The sequence below is a fragment of the Hippocampus guttulatus genome, chromosome 13 (assembly GCF_054856545.1).
Source record: "Hippocampus guttulatus isolate MCC_2025c chromosome 13, RoL_Hgut_1.0, whole genome shotgun sequence".
In the NCBI taxonomy this organism is placed as follows: Eukaryota; Metazoa; Chordata; class Actinopteri; order Syngnathiformes; family Syngnathidae; genus Hippocampus; species Hippocampus guttulatus.
This window is the reverse complement of record NC_141273.1, coordinates 18,682,040-18,700,628: the sequence shown is the minus strand read 5'-3', so window position 1 is coordinate 18,700,628 and position 18,589 is coordinate 18,682,040. Positions and strand designations below refer to the sequence as shown.

The 18,589-nt window shown below is 44.4% G+C and overlaps 1 protein-coding gene across 1 annotated transcript in view; it reads left to right on the top strand.

The window, feature by feature from the left end:
* The window catches only part of LOC147196770 (transcription regulator protein BACH2-like), a 77,439-nt gene extending 59,555 nt beyond the window's left edge, over positions 1–17,884 (top strand). Inside the window, exons 3-5 of the mRNA XM_086126905.1 lie at positions 1,640–3,067; positions 11,388–11,594; positions 17,219–17,884. Coding sequence (XP_085983031.1) covers positions 1,640–3,067; positions 11,388–11,594; positions 17,219–17,620 — 2,037 coding nt within the window. The 3' untranslated portion in view covers positions 17,621–17,884. The remainder of the gene's footprint in view (positions 1–1,639; positions 3,068–11,387; positions 11,595–17,218) is intronic.
* Positions 17,885–18,589: the final 705 nt, after the last annotated feature.

Sequence of the window (18,589 nt, the reverse complement as noted above, 5' to 3'; positions counted from 1 at the left end):
CACACAGAGACGAACAACCATTCACGTTCACACTCACACCTAGGGACAATTTAAAGTATTTAATCAGCCTGCCATGCATGTTTTTGAAATGTGGGAGGAAACTGGAGTACCCGGAGAAACCCCACACAGGACCGGGAAGAACATGCAAACTCCACAAAGGGAGGCCGGAGCTAGAATTGAACCCAGTATCTCTGCACTGTGAGGTTGATGCGCGAACCACTCGACCACCGGGCTACCCAGTTATAATATGACCCAGTTGTAATATGACTCTTCATTATAATTTTGCCTGATTCAGATGCCTCCTGAACGCCTCCCTGGTGAGGTGTTCCGGGCATGTCCCACCGGGAGGAGACCCCGAGGAAGACCCAGGACACGCTGGAGAGACTCTGTCACCCCAGCTGGCCTGGGAACGCCTCGGGATCCCCCGGGGAGAGCTGGAAGAAGTAGCTAGGGAGAGGGAAGTCTGGGCTTCCCTACTAAAGCTGTTGCCCCCCGCGACCCGGCCCCGGATAAGCGGTAGAAGATGGATGGATGGATGGATGGATGGATGGATGGATGGATTATAATTTTGGAATATTATCAAAACATGGGGGTACTCGTTTTCTGACAAAAAGGTTTGGAGGTACACAAGACCAAAAAAAAAAGGAAACCGGAGGTCGTAGATCACATTTGATGACCAATTTATACAGTAATCCAGATAACTCCAATTGTTTATCTTCCAACTCTATGTGAGTTCAATTCATCTCAACTCAACTGTTATTTAGCACTTTAAAACAACCACTGCTGTTTACAAAATGCTCTACATGAAGCAAAGCTCATTTATACAACAACAAACAATAAAACAATAAATTAATAACAAAGACAGCAGAAAGCACAAAAACAGTAAAACTAAAAACCAAGTCTCAGAGAATAAGACACATAAGAACAAGTTTTACAATTAGTTTTACGGTGAGTTTTAAAGATGGGCTGTGAGGGGAGTTTGCCTAACATTCAGCGGGAGGTCATTCCAAAGATAGAGACCAGCAACAGAAAAGGCTCGATCCCCTCTGACCTTGCGCTTAGTTCTTGGTACCTCTAATAATGTCTGGTCTGCAGACCTGAGGCACCGGGCATGGGCGGAGGGGTGGAACAGCTCAGAGAGGTAAGGTGGAGCGAGGCCATTTAAAGATATGAAAACAAATAATAGGATCTCAAAAAGAACTCCAAAATGAATCGGGGGTCAGTGAAGGGATGCCAGAGTAGGAGTTATGTGCGCCCTCTGACAAGTACCAGTCAAGAGGCGAGCGGCGGCATCTTGACCAGCTGGAGACACTGAATGGAGGATTGGCTGACTCCAAAGTAAAGTGCGTTACAGTAATCCAGTCGAGATGTGACAAAGGCGTGAATTACTGTTTCAAAGTGCTCTTGAGAAAGAAGAGGCTTTACTTTAGCCAGCTACCTAAAATGAAAATACCTGGATTGAAGAACGGTACCAATTTGACGGTCCAATTCATGTTAAATATGATGGTTTCGCCAACATGTAGTTTGCACTTTTTGTTTTGCTGCTGATGTGATTTGATTGGAATGTTCTTAATGGTTGTGAAAAAGCTTACTGTGTACACGATAGATGTCACATCTCCTGCAACTGTTGTCCCTACAGGTTACTGCAAAGGGCTTCGCCCCGCTGCTCCAGTTTGCCTACACAGCCAAGCTTGTTTTAAGCCGAGAGAACATCCATGAGGTGATCCTGTGCGCTGAATTCCTGGGTGTCCACAATTTGGAAGATTCTTGTTTCCGGTTCCTTCAAGCACAGCTACAGAATGACAGCAAACTGAGCATTAATGGCAAGAAGGAATATGATAATGACACGGCCAATAACGCTGTCTTTTCTGAGACAGTATACACAGACGATTTAACAGACAACAGGCAGCACACCAGCAATGTAGCAACCACAAAGCCACTTCCCATTGACCTTCCTCAATGCGCTAAATACAGGAAATATCAATATCACCACAACAGTGAAACTCATGATGGTGATGAAGATGACGGCGATGAGGATGATGATGATGATGATGAAGACGATATCATCTTTGCCAACCATACCTCCGCCAGCCCGGTGAGCTCACAGCTCACAGACTGCAGCGATGTCACACAAACACTTATTAGCCCCTCCAGTATCAAAGAGGAACCCGTCTTTGATGATGAGGGAGATGATCGGCGTGGATGCAACCAAGATTTGTCAACCGAAGAAGTGCTGGAGATGGAATTAGAGGTAGAAGGAGTTCCTGTAGCAGTTGAGCATTTTCCAAGTGGCGGCTCACCTTCGTCCTGCTTACGCTCCTACCTCCAAAGAGGAGGGCTGGATCTTAGCAGCATGCCAAGCACCACCATAGAGCAGCTGCTCTCCAACAGACTGTCCCTCAACCACTACCGGGAACTAGTCAAACACGGACATAAGGACAAAGGGGAAGCAATGGTGAACCTGAAAAGCGGCACGGCAGATGTACCAGCAGCACTGAGCAACATTGACAGGCCTGTGCCTAAAGCCTCCTCATCCAAACACAAAGGGGAGCTAGACAGACGCAGTGTAATTTTCTCTTCAGGAGTAAGTGATCATCATCAAATGATGACCCATTATGCGGATGAAAAGTTCAGTGAAAAGGTCCCAGGCTTGATGCAGACTGATTCAGCCTCTTCTGGCAGCTCATGTCTGATTACAAGCTGTCGTGCTCCTGTCAAGGCATCAACCTATTCCCCCGTTCCCTCTGAGCCCCTAACTCAGACTTCCAGCTCCCATTCTTCATTCTCATATGCAGAGGATGGAAGAAGTGGCAGCCCAACTTCCAACCTGCAACAATTTGACTTCTCCCTATCGCCACACTCTGGTTGCATCTCTAGACTATCTCAGTGCCTAGCGGGCAGGGAAGAGCCTAGGGACCTCCACAGTCGAGAGGTTGTCTTTTCTCAGGGTTGCACTAAAATCAAAAGTGAGCAGGGATTTGGTGCCAGTGGTGGAAACTCCAGTGACGAGTCGGGATCTTTCTCAGAGGGAGACAGCGAAAGTGGACTCCGAGTAGCTGGACCTGAGGTTTGTATGTCCTATTCTCTTCTCTTGAATACTGTAAAAACTCTTGTTGGTTTTTTTCTTTTTTTACCCTGCTTTTCTTCGCATTGCAATGTATCTGGTAATTCTCGTGATGAATATTCAGATTCTGGTGTTTTTGCAAATGATATGCACAATCATTGTGTATAGTCACTATCAAAAGCAAGGCCACACATGAGTCTAAAATGTGGTTCTAAACATTTTTGTTGGCAGGGTTTTCTTCATTGTCTATTTATGGCAATTTTGTTGGTCCAAGAGTTCACTTTCTATTGATGAAGAGCTGGTCTGGAAGTACTTTTATGATGTAATTACGATTACAGTAATCCCTCATTTTTGGGGGTTAATGGGGACCAGAAACCCCCTGCAGAAGGAGAAAATTGCGAGGTGGGATTTGACACCCCCTTCCCCCGGGGAATTTTCATGTATGTGTATGTGGGTACCAGAATGTTTCAAATGTAAATAGTATTGATACATTACATATTTGAGACAAAGACTACAGAAGTACACGTATTTACCCAAATCTTTAATTCTAAAACCTTAGTTCATCACACATCAACATTGCCTTCTTATAGAGGCGAAGAGACTTGTATTGGTAGCATAGTAAGTGGCTCTCACTTGACTCATACAGGCTTTAGCTTCACCCAGAGACTCGTCTGCTGGAGGCGCTGACGGTGTAGCTGAGGTTTTTAAATTGGGGAAAAACATGGTGATGATGTGCATCTTGTCTTTTTATTATTTGAAATAGGTTGAAGGTTTCTTTTATATCAGACAATGGTCTTTTTTTTTTTATGAAGAAAAAGCTGATAGTTACCGAGCTGATAGTTTCGGCTGTCAATTCAGCCTTCATCTGAACTGTCACCGCATCCTTGTGAGGTGCCTAAAAGGTGAGTCAAGGCTGCGAACCAACCCCTCGTCGCCGCCGTTGAAGCAATGTGTCTCTGTTGATGGTGTCGTCTCCGTGGAGGGACGAGTATGCTTCCACACACCCGGGAGGAATTGCTTTGGTGGCAGCAAGGAGTTGGTGCATAGCCTAATCAAAATAAGTTATCGTTTAACCAATAAAATTATCGCAAAAATAACACTAACGTACAGTATGCGAGACATGGTAAAATGCTGGGTGAGGCTGCAACAAGGCTCACAAGCGAGCCTGTCCCAGCTGTCTTGGAACACTGTAACCTTCCACACAAAATAGTTCCAAACAAGTAACAATCGCGTCAGTGGCATACATTGTTTACCTGTATGCTACAGGTCTTGCCAGTGGAGCAAACTGGCAACTTTTTAAAAGTAAACTTTCCATTCATACACTCTTTAAGTATCCGTTTTTGGTGTCTCGCGCTGCTGTGGCTGGCAAAACAAACGTGCGTGGACCTATGCAGCTTGTTGTGTTGTTTCTGGTTTATTTATAGAGCAACGGAACATCCACTGTGACGTGTGCCGCGTTAATCTCGTGAGAGAAAATGTAATCCCGTTAAAATTCATTTAAATTAATGCCAATAAAAACGCGCTAAACTGACAGCTCTAATATATATATATATATGTATGTAAAAAAAAAAATTCCTCGTCTCACCCCCCCTTGGGTGGTGTACGTCCCTCATTCAGCTCGGGTCCTCTACCAGAGGCCAGGAAGCTTGAGGGTTCTGCGCAGTATCCTTGCTGTTCCCAGCACTGCACATTTCTGGACTGAGATGTCCGATGTTGTTCCCGGGATCTGTTGCAACCACTCATCTAGTTTGGGGGTCACTGCCCCGAGTGCTCCGACCATCACAGGCACGACTGTCACCTTTACCTTCCAGGCTCTCTCCAGCTCCTCTCTGAGCCCTTGGTATTTCTCGAGTTTCTCGTGTTCCTTCTTTCTGATGTTTCCATCACTTGGGACCGCTACATCCACTACAACGGCTTTCCTCTGCCCTTTATCTATGATCACGATATCTGGTTGGTTCGCCATGACCATCTTGTCAGTCTGGATCTGGAAGTCCCACAGGATCTTCGCTCGGTCATTCTCCACCACCTTCGGAGGTGTTTCGACCTTGGGGTTTCCAGTCCATACTCCGCGCAGATGTTTCGGTAGACTATGCCAGCCACCTGGTTGTGGCGTTCCATGTTGGCTTTCCCTGCCAGCATCTTACACCCTGCAGTTATGTGTTGGATCGTCTCAGGTGCCTCTTTGCACAACCTACACCTTGGGTCTTGTCTGGTGTGGTATATCTGGGCCTCAATGGCTCTGGTGCTCAGGGCCTGCTCCTGAGCAGCCAGGATGAGTGCCTCTGTGCTGTCCTTCAGGCCAGCCCTCTCTAGCCACTGATAGGACTTCTTGAGATCGGCCACTTCAGTTATGGTCCGGTGGTACATCCCGTGTAGGGGCTTGTCCTCCCATAATGGTCCCTCTTCCAGCGCCTCATCTTCTGTTCCCCATTGTCTGAGACATTCTCTGAGTACGTCATCCGTTGGAGCCTTCTCCTTGATGTATTCATGGAGCTTGGATGTTTCATCCTGGACAGTGGCTCTCACACTCACTAGTCCCCGGCCTCCTTCCTTTCGGCTTGCGTACAGTCTCAGGGTGCTGGATTTGGGATGGAACCCTCCGTGCATGGTTAGGAGCTTTCGGGTCTTAACGTCCGTGGTCTGAATCTCTTCCATTGGCCACCTTATTATTCCTGCAGGGTATCTGATCACTGGCAGGGCATAGCTGTTTCTTGCCCGGGTCTTATTCTTGCCATTGAGCTGGCTTCTTAGGACTTGCCTCACTCGCTGGAGGTATTTGGCCGTAGCCGCTTTCCTTGTTGCCAGTTCGAGGTTGCCATTGGCTTGTAGTATACCGAGGTACTTGTAGCTGTCCTCAATGTCTGCTATTGTTCCTTCAGGGAGTGAGACCCCTTCAGTGCGGACTACCTTTCCTCTCTTAGTCACCATCCGACTACATTTCTCAAGCCCGAATGACATCCTGACGTCGCTGCTGTAGATCCTGGTTGTGTGGATCAGGGAGTCTATGTCCCTTTCGCTCTTAGCATACAGCTTTATGTCATCCATGTAGAGGAGGTGACTGATCGTAGCTCCATTTCTGAGGCGGTATCCATAGCCTGTCTTGGTGATTACTTGGCTTAGGGGGTTCAGTCCTATGCAGAACAGCAGTGGGGAGAGTGCATCACCTTGGTATATGCCACATTCGATGGACACTTGGGTAAGTGGCTTGCCATTGGCTTCAAGTGTGGTTTTCCACATCCTCATGGAGTTCGCAACGAAGTCTCTTAGGGTCCTGTTCGCCTTATCCAACTCCAAGCATTCAGTGATCCATGTATGTGGCATCGAGTCATAGGCTTTTTTGTAATCAATCCAGGCTGTGCACCGATTGGTACGTCGGGACCTGCAGTCTTGTGCGACTGTTCTGTCAACCAGGAGCTGATGTTTGGCTCCTCTGGTATCTCTACCAATGCCCTTCTGTGCTTCGCTCATGTATTGATCCATGTGTCCACTTAGCCGTAATGATGCCTGACATGAGCTTCCATGTTGTGGAGAGACAGGTTATTGGCCGATAGTTGGATGGGACTGTACCCTATGAGGGATCCTTCATGATCAGGATCGTTCGCCCTTCGGTTAGCCATCCTGGGTGAGTCCCATCCCTCAGCAACTGGTTCATTTGTTCTGCTAGGCGCTCATGGAGTGCTGTGAGTTTCTTTAGCCAGGAGGTGTGGACCATGTACGGGCCTGGTGCTGTCCAGTTTTTCATAACTGAGACTCTTTCCTGTATGTCTGCCACTGTTATGGTAACTGGGTTCTGTTCAGGGAGGTTGCTGTGCTCCTCTCTCAGGGTCACCAGCCATTGTGCACTGCTGTTATGTGCAACCTCCTTCTCCCATATGCCTTTCCAGTACCTTTCAGTTTCCAGTCTTGGTGGGTCAGCTCTGTTGTTAGGACCCTGCCACTGAGCGTACACTTTCGCAGGTTGTGTTGCGAACAGCCTGTTTATTCGTCTGGCCTCATTCTCTTTCGTGTACCGCTTTAGGCGGCTGGACAAGGCTTGGAGCCTTTGTTTGGCAGTTTCAAGTGCTTCAGGTATGGTCATCTGGATGTAACTCGCGGGTATCAGCCTTTTCATCACACCTCTCTGGGCCTCCGTCAATTGACTCACATCTTTCCGAGCCGCCTTGATCTTAGCCTCCAACCGTCTTTTCCATGGTGGGTAACGTATCTCATGGCTTCCATGGTTGCTCTTATAGCCAAGTATCTCAAGGATCACTGATGCTGAAGCGTATATCAGCTCATTGGTTTCCGTGATCGTTACGGTAGGGATCGCCCTCAGTGCTGCATTCACACTTTCCATGAGACTTTCAGGTGGTACTTCACATAGCCGTTGTAATCGGTTTCTATGTTGCCCAGCTTTCATTCTCGCCATGATCTTAGCTTTCAGGTCAGTTTCTGCCTCGCTCAGCATTTCCTTCATTGGGTCTGGCCTCCCAATCTCATCATCTGCATTCATTGGGGCTTGCCTCCCAATCTCTGGTATGACCTCCTCCTCTGATCTGGCAGCCTGGGGCCCTTCACCATGGAACCTGCGTTGTACCTCATCAATCTCAAGTTGTGACAGCAGTTGCCGTTTGTGGATGTTGGAACACTGAGCTACTAGTTGTTTCGTGGTCAACCGTGACTGTGGGTTTCGAAGTAACCATTTAGCCCACATTCTCTGCATGTAACCCCTCTGACTAGGGTTGCTTGAGTAGTAGCATTCCAACAGAGCCATGTTATCGCATCTCGCCCATCTCCGCTTTGTTCCAGTAGCCCATTTTTCATCAAGGTGCTCTGGCTCCCCAGCACCTGACGCAGACCTTGTTTGGCCGGGCGACGTCTATATATATATATATATATATATATATATGTATACATACTCTATACAGTGTGTGTATTTGTGTGTGTGTGTGTATATATACATTAAATAAACATGAAAATAAATATCTTGCCTTTGTCGTCATTCAGTCAAGTTTTAACTCAACGTCCCAACATGATTGGAATTGCGTTTGTTGTACTTAACTAGTGCTGTCAAGCGATTTAAAAAAATGTGTGATTAATTAATTAGGGTATGTAATTAATTAATGTAATCTCTATTTTAATTTCATCTAAAAATTACTGAGAAAACGCCTATTTTCATTTTAAATACGTTACATTATTGACAGAATTATTGGCAGATCAAAAGATAAAAGAAAAACTGGCATTATAAAGTATTTGATTGTTTTTCAGCAGACTTGGACAGATGCAGTCCTAGCCATTTACTTTCTGCTGTATTTGAGGCGAGTCGAAGTCCTACCTGCAACCTTTAGTTTTGACCACCAGGGGGAATATCACTGTTTTGTTTGTTTTTGTAAATCTCCAATGAATTACAAAATAAAAATGAAATAGAACATCAGGTCCTCAAAAGGTGCTTATCTTAACATATTAAAAACAGTAAGAACAATTTTCTGAGCAATACAAGTACTCAACACAGAACTTGCTTCAGATAATAAACAATAAATAAAACAGACCCTTAAATCACAGTGCTGTAAATTATCACTTCAGAAATAACACTGTTCATCATGACAAACTAAAAGTGCTGAAATAAAAATCAATCACTTCTCGTAGTCTCCAGAGGACACACATCAACTATGCCTCGTACGTGGGGTGTTATCGAGTTTAGTTTGCCAAAGAGCTTTGCCATGTATGGCTCGCTCGCTATATTGCTATACCATTAGCTGTGACTGCAGCTGGGTGCTTTGCATTGATGTGGGAGGTTAAATATGAGCTGCTTCAGTGGTAAGCAAACTCCTTCTTACAAATTAGGCACAACACTCTACCTTTGTCAATTGTGTCATCAGGGCATTTTTGGAATGTAAATGTTCCATTCATTGTGCCGAGAACTCTCACATCCTGCTCCATTTTCACCTCTCCACTCCTCACCGCTGCTTACCAAGCCCGCCCAACTCCAACGGGAGCCTATCAGCTTCGGCTAAAAAAGCCCCAAAATAATGGCAGCCAATCAATGTCCGCTTCGGGCTGTGACTAACCAGTATTTAACCACCCTCAGCAACTCGAACACAGGAAGCCAACACATGAAAAGGGCTATTACAAAAAGGCAACACACCAACAGAAACAATAAAGGCAGAGATAAAAATTTAAATTCACGCAACAAAAAAAATAACATGCTAAATGTGATGTAATTAATTCATCGCAATTAACGCGATAATTCGACACCCCTTTACTTAACCACAGTGCAGATTATGCTATTCATATCATCGTACCTCAGGGCCTTCTCTACTCAAGTTAGTATCTTGCTAAGTGTTAACAGATCAACTGTGGGCATTTTAACATTTGAGCTATTCTTCTTCACAACAGTACCTGATCACAGGCCAACAAGTTTAATTATTTTCGATCTGTCTTTGTGTGTTTTCTACTCGGGGTTTGATCTTGCTATATGTTAGCTCACAAACTGTTCTTTTTTTCGCAACAGTCGTTCGACAGTGTAAGACTCTCCATTTTCTTGAGGCCAAAGTTTGAAATAGTCCGACAAGGCAAGCCCAACTTGTGATACAGTAAATACTTCACAAATGTGGGTTTCGGACTTGCAACAGGCAGCATGCCAATTTAAAATTTCCACATATTAGAAAGCGCATCATAGAAGACGACATCTGATGAGCGAAAATTAGTCGTAAAAGTAGTCGGAGCAGTGTGTGTGTGTGTGTGTGTGTGTGTGTGTGTTGACTGTCCCACTTCTTTGCCCTGACCTGGTTGTCTCATGAATTGAACAAGTACATGCACCAGCGGGGCTGCTTGATACCCCAAGTGTAAGGTGGGCCATTTGTGTCCTTGACTGTCAACCATGATTGGCTTGACTGTGAGATCAGCGACACCATTTTATCTGATCAAAGTCATCAATCAAATCTCCCAGTATTAACACAGCGTTTTCTGCATTTGCTGTACTCATAATTACCTCACAATCAGTGATCTGTAATCTTGATCAAAATATGACTTAATGGCAGTCTATTTTTAAAGACAATTTTGCCAAATTTTCAGTTTCTGGGTGGTTCAGAAAATGGATGAATGGGTGGTTGGAATGTTGTGATAATTAATATTCAGCAAACCCTGCCTTTTAGATCTGGCCGAGTTCTCATTTATAAATAGCAGTGTCACAAATGGAAAGCGATCCTCTCACTATACAAAGAAACAATTTGAGATTGTCTGTTCAGAGGATTTATGACCATCTACTACTCACTCTGTCATCCCAAGCTTATTATGTGGCGGTTGAGAAACATGCAGCTATATATAGAAGTATACAATGTCAAGGATCTGACAACCCCATGAAGGGATAGGGACATAGCCATAATATCAGAAGTGTAGGGGGGGGCACATTTTTCAGGAGTAAGCCAACCTTTATGAGTAAATTATCATCCTAAATTCCCTGAGCGTCTCCATATTGGCCCAAAAACAAAATCAATTTTAAATAAAGAAATACCCAGTGAGTCCAATTTTGGTTGAGGTAAAAGACATGAGCAGCAAAGCATAAGTAGCCAGGTACTGTATTTTCCGCACAATAAGGCGCTTCGGGGGAGAAGGCGCACCTTCAATAAATGGCCTAATTTAAACCTGCTTTCATATATAGGGCGCACCCCATTATGAGGGGCATCGAATAGAAGCCAAAATAGTGGCTGTAGTTGCATTATGCATCCACCAGATGAAGCGACGCCAAAGGGAATACATTCATTCATACATTTTCCGAACCGCTTTATCCTCACTAGGGTCGCGGGGGCTGCTGGAGCCTATCCCAGCTGTCTTCGGGCAATAGGTGGGCCAAACATGGTTATCACCAGCAAGCTTACAAAAAAAAACAACACTGTATTATTTATGAAGTCCAAATCTTCTGATTTCAGCAGCTCAAATGTGAATACTTGATGTTTTACGTTGTCCTTGGTGCAAGGAAACTAAATAAACTGTATTAAAATTCCAAACAACTTTGATGGACACTAACCCAGTCATTTGCAAATTGTATATAGGGGCGGAAAAGTAGATCCACAGCGTCATCTTGTGGATGCTAGACAACATTGCCCTCCATAGGTCACTCGGCAACACATACCGTGGGTCGGTCGATGTCATGGTAATCTGGGCCAACATCAGGTCACAGAAAGCGGCAGATCAGCTGGTGGGCAGCATCGTTTCATTTGGTTGAAATTGTCAGACGCTATTTGCACTTTATCTGATTCAGTTTTTGCAGCCGTGATTACATCATGGTTTTACTGTTATTTTATTGTCCACAAATGTCATAACCTGAAATTATTTTTGCATTTAGGTAAAGCTACCTTTTCCCGTGGACCAGATCACCAACTTGCCACGCAATGACTTCCAGATTCTCATCAAGATGCACAAACTGACCTCGGAGCAGCTGGAGTTCATACATGACATTCGCCGTCGCAGTAAAAACCGTATCGCTGCCCAGCGCTGTCGCAAGAGGAAGCTGGATTGCATCCAGAACCTGGAGAGCGAGATCCGCAAGTTGGTATGCTGAACCAACCTTTTACGCCTTATTCATCATCATACGGAAAATAATCTTCCTTATCCTGACAGGAATAACGCTAAAGCAGCTGTCATGGTTTGTTTGGTTCCTCAAGTTAACACGCATACTTATTGGAGTACCTGTAACTGTACTTTTACCTGGTCCAAAAAGTAAAAAGTGTCTCCCAATCGGTAAAAGTCATCAAGTTACAATGCATTACAGTTTTTCTTCATTGGGTTGGCTAATTTCTTGAGAGAGACATGACATTCTTAAAACTAAAAGGGCTTCTGGCCAAACAGTCTTTCCGTTTCGCGCAACAATACGTTTCAGTAGCAAAAGCTCATAACTCTCACAAAACGTTGTCCACATTCTTCAAACTTGATCCCTTTCTCATACAAGGAATTGGTACCACCACTTTGTGCTTTTTACCTCTCCCACAACAGTTTATCCCATGTGTCAAAACTTAATTCCTTTCTCATATGAATAGTTACCCACCAAAATGCATCATCCCTTTGGCAATGTTTTGGCACTGCAAGTCAATGCTCAGATGTTTTGTCACTATGGCAGCGGTTGAGATCAATGCTGCTTAAAAAAAAAAAAGAAGAAATGACCAGCATGGTCTTGTTGTGTTTTCAATCAAAATATATGCTGCAGTGAGGGAAGAAACGGTGCAAATGTCTCAACCCATCCCCAACAACTAATCCCCTGTGAAGCCCTCGCACACAGTATCAGTTGCATTGAGCAGGGACCTCTGACCCTGAGCCCAATCTTCATACACTCTCCACCTCCGAGCAGAAAAAAAAAATCCTCAATCAGACTGAGGAAAGAAGAGTATGGTGGTAGTAGCACCAATGCATGAACATTTACGTTCTTGACTAATTTTGACAAATGAACAGACGGATGATGAATTACACAATGAAATCTAGCTGACATGTTTTGGAGCGCACAACCATTAGACTGAGAATCAACTTTTAAGTTGATATCAGCAAAATGTATTTATTTGGAAAATGTGCTGAACGTGTGCTCATTCTGCTAGCTGTAGCGGGAATGGAACGATAATGGCACCATCACGGTATGGTGATATTAAAATTACCACAATATCGTCATGGTCATATCACGACAGTAAAAGTAACACATCCGCCTCCCCTCACATTGCAGAGGTCGTGGGTTTGAATCCGGGCTACGGCCTTCCCTTGTGGAGTTTGCATGTTTTCCTCCCACATTCCAAAAACATGCATGTCAGGTTAATGGAACACTCTAAATTGTCCCTCGTATGAGTGTGAGCGCGAATGGTTGTTTGTCTATGTGTGCCTTGCGATTGGCTGGTTCAGGGTGTCCCCCGCCGACTGCCCGAAGACAGCTGGGGTAGGCTCCAACAGGTTCGATTGATGGGTGGATGGACAGATGTTAAAAAGACCCCAGATTATCTTCCATTTGTGCAGTTCTAGCACCCTCTGGTGGTTTGTCTTTTAATGCAGTTTAATTTCAATTCGGCATGTTTTGGTCCACCGACGATGTAGGTCCGACATGAAAGACCCCCGCTCATCAGTAGAGAAAGGGGAATATAACATGTTCAAGTTCCTCCACAATTTGCCTCGATTCCCAAAGTGTGTGTGTGTGTGTGTGTGTGTGTGTGTGTGTGTATTAGCAATTAAATGTCTCGATATTTATTATGTGGTATTAGTGATTGGAGGTCCTTAGTTACCTGTACCTGCGTTTGAACCTTGTGTTTCATCCTCTGCTAATTAGCATTCTAGACATTTACATGCAAAGCACACGCTCACACACGAACAAACACAGAGCAAATTAAGCCTGTGTTCTGACTCAGTATCGTTGGCACTATCTCCGCCTGTCACGTGGAAGACCGGGGTTCGATTCCCTGATGGGGAGTTGTTGTGATTTTAATTATTTTGGTGATGCCGTTTTTCACAGCAAATTAAAAAGGAGCAGGGATTGCTTCCACCCAGTTTCGAACTAGGGACCTCTCGTGTGTTAGACGAATGTGATAACCACGACACCACTGTTTTTCAAACCCTGTGCCATGATATTGTCAGGTGTGCCATGGGAAATTATACAATATGCCTGACCTTGTACTCGTGTAGTACCCTTCCATACCGGTAGGGAGCAGCAGCAGCTAGGAAATTGCCTTATGTTTCGAGGCAAGCGAAGTTTCCGACGCGAGGCAACACAACAAAAGGTATCTTTCATTTAGATTTACGTTTACTGGAGATGCAACAGCACCAATGTTCACTCTAAGCTGCGCAACTGCGCACTGGTCTCACACTCTCAGCGCATAAGAAAATCTATCCAGTGCAGGGAACGCACTGCAAATGAATTAGATTTGTAACTTTTTTTCTGTATCAATTTGCTGTGCAATTCACATACCTGCCAACTCATACGGTTTAGCCATAGTTCATACGGATTTTGTGGTGAATCTTACGTATATGGCCGTATCGCACAAATCATACGGATTCTGAAAATTTCCGGGTTTTTTTTCACCAACTCCAAATGATTTGGAGTTGGTGAAAAAAGTAACGCAGGAATACAACTCTGAACACAGTAATGCCACTAAGTAGAATGATGATTAGACATTAACCAGACATTGTATTATGGAGATCTACAATAAATATCATTGGAAATTTCGTGGGGTTTTTTTCTGCCGTTATTTTGACATATAAAATGCTTTGGTATGTGATAAGGATTTTTTGCTCTTTATAAGGATTTTTTTGGTAGTTTATACAGGTTGGCGCTCCGAAAAGTTGACAGGTATGAATTCAGTGAGTGACAGGTGTCCAGCCAATCACACGAAAAGATGAAATGATGCTATGCAGCCAATCATGGCATTGACAGTACTTGCGCATGTTCTCTGCTCCACATAGTTGCTAATTCCCTATCATTGCATAACAACCGAGCAGTGAATGTGATACGTCGACTCCCCAAATCAAAATAAGAATGAACTGCAGTTCTTTTAAGTTGGAATGGCTGTCGGAGTATGTGAAAATAGAAGAACAAGCTGTGAAACTGGATGAGATATTTTCTTTTTCGAGTGAGAAAGGTATTCTCTGTAAAACAACAGCGAAAAATATGGACTAAATGGAAGATGGACTACCTCAAGTGACACATTCAGCAGAGAAGTAATTTGAATGATATTGGAATTATACAAACACTCAAGATGGGAAAAGGGATTGGTACAATATTGCGGGAGAGCGCAAACGACCGGGAGGAAAATAACTGGCTGTCACACAGAAAATAATTCGATTGAGCAAGTTAAAGTTTGAATTGACAATATTTTACTTGCCATTAAAACGAATGCAACAAATACTGGATTGATGTTGATTTGATTCCTCTTCAATGTGCTATAATATTGCGTTAATTTTTATGAAAGAAATGTGCCTTGGCTCGAAAAAGATTGAAAAACACTGCACAACACAATGGAAACAGGTGACACCACAGTTTTTCAAAACAGGACTGTCAACCCTGTTAACTGATAGCATGGCCGATGTTTTGGCGGGGAGTCCTTCAAAGCTTGTGTTCCTCATTAAAAGGGGAGTTGTAGATGTTTTAATTATTTTGATGATGCATTTTTTTCACAGCAAATTAAAAAGGAGTAGGGATTGCTTCCACCCAGTTTCAAACTTTGAGCTTTCGTGTGTGAGATGAACATGATAACCACTACACTATCGAAGCAGATGACCCTCGAGTCTTTCATATCAGGGCTGCCTCACGTGGTGGGATGCCTCCAAGTGGCGCGAGGGGGGAACGCCGGGGCTCTTGGGCCCCAGTTGCGGCTAAATGCCCACCAGCCGGCGGGGGGGGGAGGTGGGGCCTCACCGGAAGGTGAGGCGCCCAGGGCTCACCCCGCTGGAACGGAGGGAAGTGGGAGTAGCCGCCCCACAACCCTCCTTAAACAAAGATCAGGCGAGGGCCCTTCCGGGGCCCGCACTGAGTGTGAACCTCGCGGGACACCAGCGAGAGTCGTACCGGGTGTGGGACCCGGGAGGGGGGGCAAGTCCCTGACGGGGGCCGATTGCCCAGGAAGGAAGGAAGGAAGGGCTGCCAACACTCTTCACTTGATCACATGGTCGGTGTTTTGGTGGGTAGAGTACCTCTTTAGCCTGTGTTCCTCGTTCGAAGAGTGGACATTGTCCACTGGACAGTATATATACACCTGACATGCAGAAGATTGGGTTTTATTGCCTTACGGGGAGTTGTTACGATGTCAATTATTTTGGTGATGCAGTTTTTCACAGGAATTAAAAGGAAGTTGGGATTGTTCCACCCAGTTTCGAACTGGAGACCTTTCGTGTGTGAGACTAACGTGATAACCACTACACTATGGAAACAGATGAGACAGGAGTGTTTCATATCAGTGTTGTCAACCTAGCTAACTGATAGCATTACCAATGTTTTGGTGGCTCGGGCTTGCCATAGGTAAATGTTCCTAGTCGGAGTCGTGGACAGCATGACGTAGAGTTGTCGTGATTTTAATTATTTTGGTGACGCAGTTTTTCACAGGAAATAAAAAGGAAGTCAGGATTGCTTCCACCCAGTTCTGAACTGGGGACTTTTCATGTGTTCGACGAACGTGATAACCACTATGCTATGGAAACAGGTCACACCACACTTTTTCATAACAGACTGTACAACAATCCAAAATAAGTGAGCCGCGAAGTAATAATAATAATACATTTTATTTATAAGCGCCTTTCAAGACACCCAAGGACACTTTACAATAACAAAAAACACAAAACAATACGTAGCGAGGGATCACTGTATTTCATATTGTGACGTTTGGATATACCCCAAAACGGTAGGCTACTTTTACACAACCATTTGCAAAGATGTCCTGAGACACTTGAAACATCGACAAGACATCTGCAATTTGATGGTATCAATGACAAATGCCATTCTCTTATGAAAGATTGCAAAGTGGATTTGGGGGTTTGTCCATAAGGATTTCAAGAAATGAGCCAAACCAATGTAGAAAAACTGTAATATTTCGGTACTTGGATTACGTTACCAGCCTCATATTTTTCACCCTTGACCCATTTTCATGCCGGGTAGCCAGCAAGCAGACTAGCATCTCTTTTCAAAAACTAGTTGCCATAGTTTTTTTAATGTGTATATTTTAACAGATATTTTTTATGCAGGGCGACTTGTAAAGTCATTTTAAATTCATTTGGATGTCTTTTGCGATAACACTGTATTCTCTCAATTCACATTTCTGCTCAAAAACATTTAGTTTTAATCGGTTCAAAACATGTTTATCCTGTTTGGCCCCCGATCGAAAGTGTTTGAGTTTTGAGCCCTTCTGTGAGTTTGACAGCCGTGAAGAGTGTACAGTTAAACTTCGCATGTTTGGGGGAATGTGGGAGGAGTACCCGAAGAAAAGCCATACATTCACAGCGCGAGCCAATCTCCACAAAGGAAGGCCACAGCTCGGATTTGAACTGTGGAACTCGTAACAGGGAGGCAATAATGTTAACCACAAGGTCAGGACACTATGCTTTCCCCAAACTGATGAACGCATAACATCCTCGTGAAAGGGCAATTTTCTGTCATTGAATAAGCACCACCTTTCAAATTTTGCAAGACAGTGAATAGCTCATTGGCTTCTTCCTCCACAGGTTTGTGAGAAAGAAAAACTGCTGAGTGAGCGCAATCAACTGAAGCTGTGTATGTCCGAGCTGTGGCAGAACCTCTCCTTCCTCTCCCAGCAAGTTTGCAGAGACGTACAGGACAGCCATTCACCTCCCATCTCCAACAGTATTGACCTGATGTCCAACCAACCATCTTCACCTGCCGATGAGGCCTCATACCACCCGACGTCACCTCAAGGAAAACAAGTTGTGAGCGTGCCAGATGCCGGCACTAAGGCAGGGGAGCTGAATGATGGGCAGCCGGGGGTGGAGGTCTCGGGTCGAGGGAACCCAAAAGGCTCACTGCTGTTTGAATCAACAGAGGAAATACCCAGTCCCACCGTAACTGTGGATTTCTGTCAGGAAATGATTAAGAAATGCACAACATAAGAACAGAAGAGACATGATGGCACTTAAAAGTTCAGTCGTAGAAGATTGTCTTTGTGACATATTCATACTTGTCCTTAAAAATATTGAACTGTAACATTTAAAGAGGTTTTGGAATGGACATTAAAATTGTCCGCCCAGCAATACTGTTCCACAGGTATTTTCCGGATTGGTTAAAAAAAAAAAAAAATACTGGCAGCTTTTTCTGTCTCTTCATCTTTTCTCATCTTGCCTGTTTCTTCCTGTCGGCTTCCCTCCCCATCCCCCCCCCCCCCCCCCCCCCCTACATGCATTGCGGGAGGTTAAACTCAGGAATTTCTCAGAATGTTCACCCAAGTCCTTTTTAACATCTTTAGAATGCATATTTCATCTTTTGGCTGCGGTCTGACAGCAAATCTGGCAAAACAACTGCTGAGCCTGTTGAAACTCCCAAGTAACTTTTCTCATTTGATCTTGACCATCCCGATCGCTGTCGGGCTCAGGATGCTCGACTGAATTTCCATACTGTAAATAGTGGTCAACCCCACAGTTGAACCTAAATAAATGCAAACCGAGGAGGAACCGAAGCATTTTGGTTTTAAATTTGCCATGGCAGTTTATTGTCGTGTCTCTGTGTTTGGTACCTTCTCAAAAGCGTACGAAATCTGATAGGGATTGAATCATTTCTTCTAAAACAGTCAATCATTTCACATAAAACAGTGTGTATCACACTAAACGAAGCCTAACTGACTGTGCTCACGTGCTGCCCGGTGGGAATAGGGCTCTCTTTTTTTCTTAGTCCTATTTTTCCAGAAATACAGTCATTAGAATGACAGCCTTGCCAAAAGACCATTGAAAGTTGACTTGTGCGCTATCACCGTGTCCATTTGTAAATCATACTCCACTATCCTTTTCATTTTCCCATTTTTGATCATATGTGGTGGTTGTTTGAATTATGGGGCTCATTTGGTTTAGCTCAAGTTACCTTGCAAG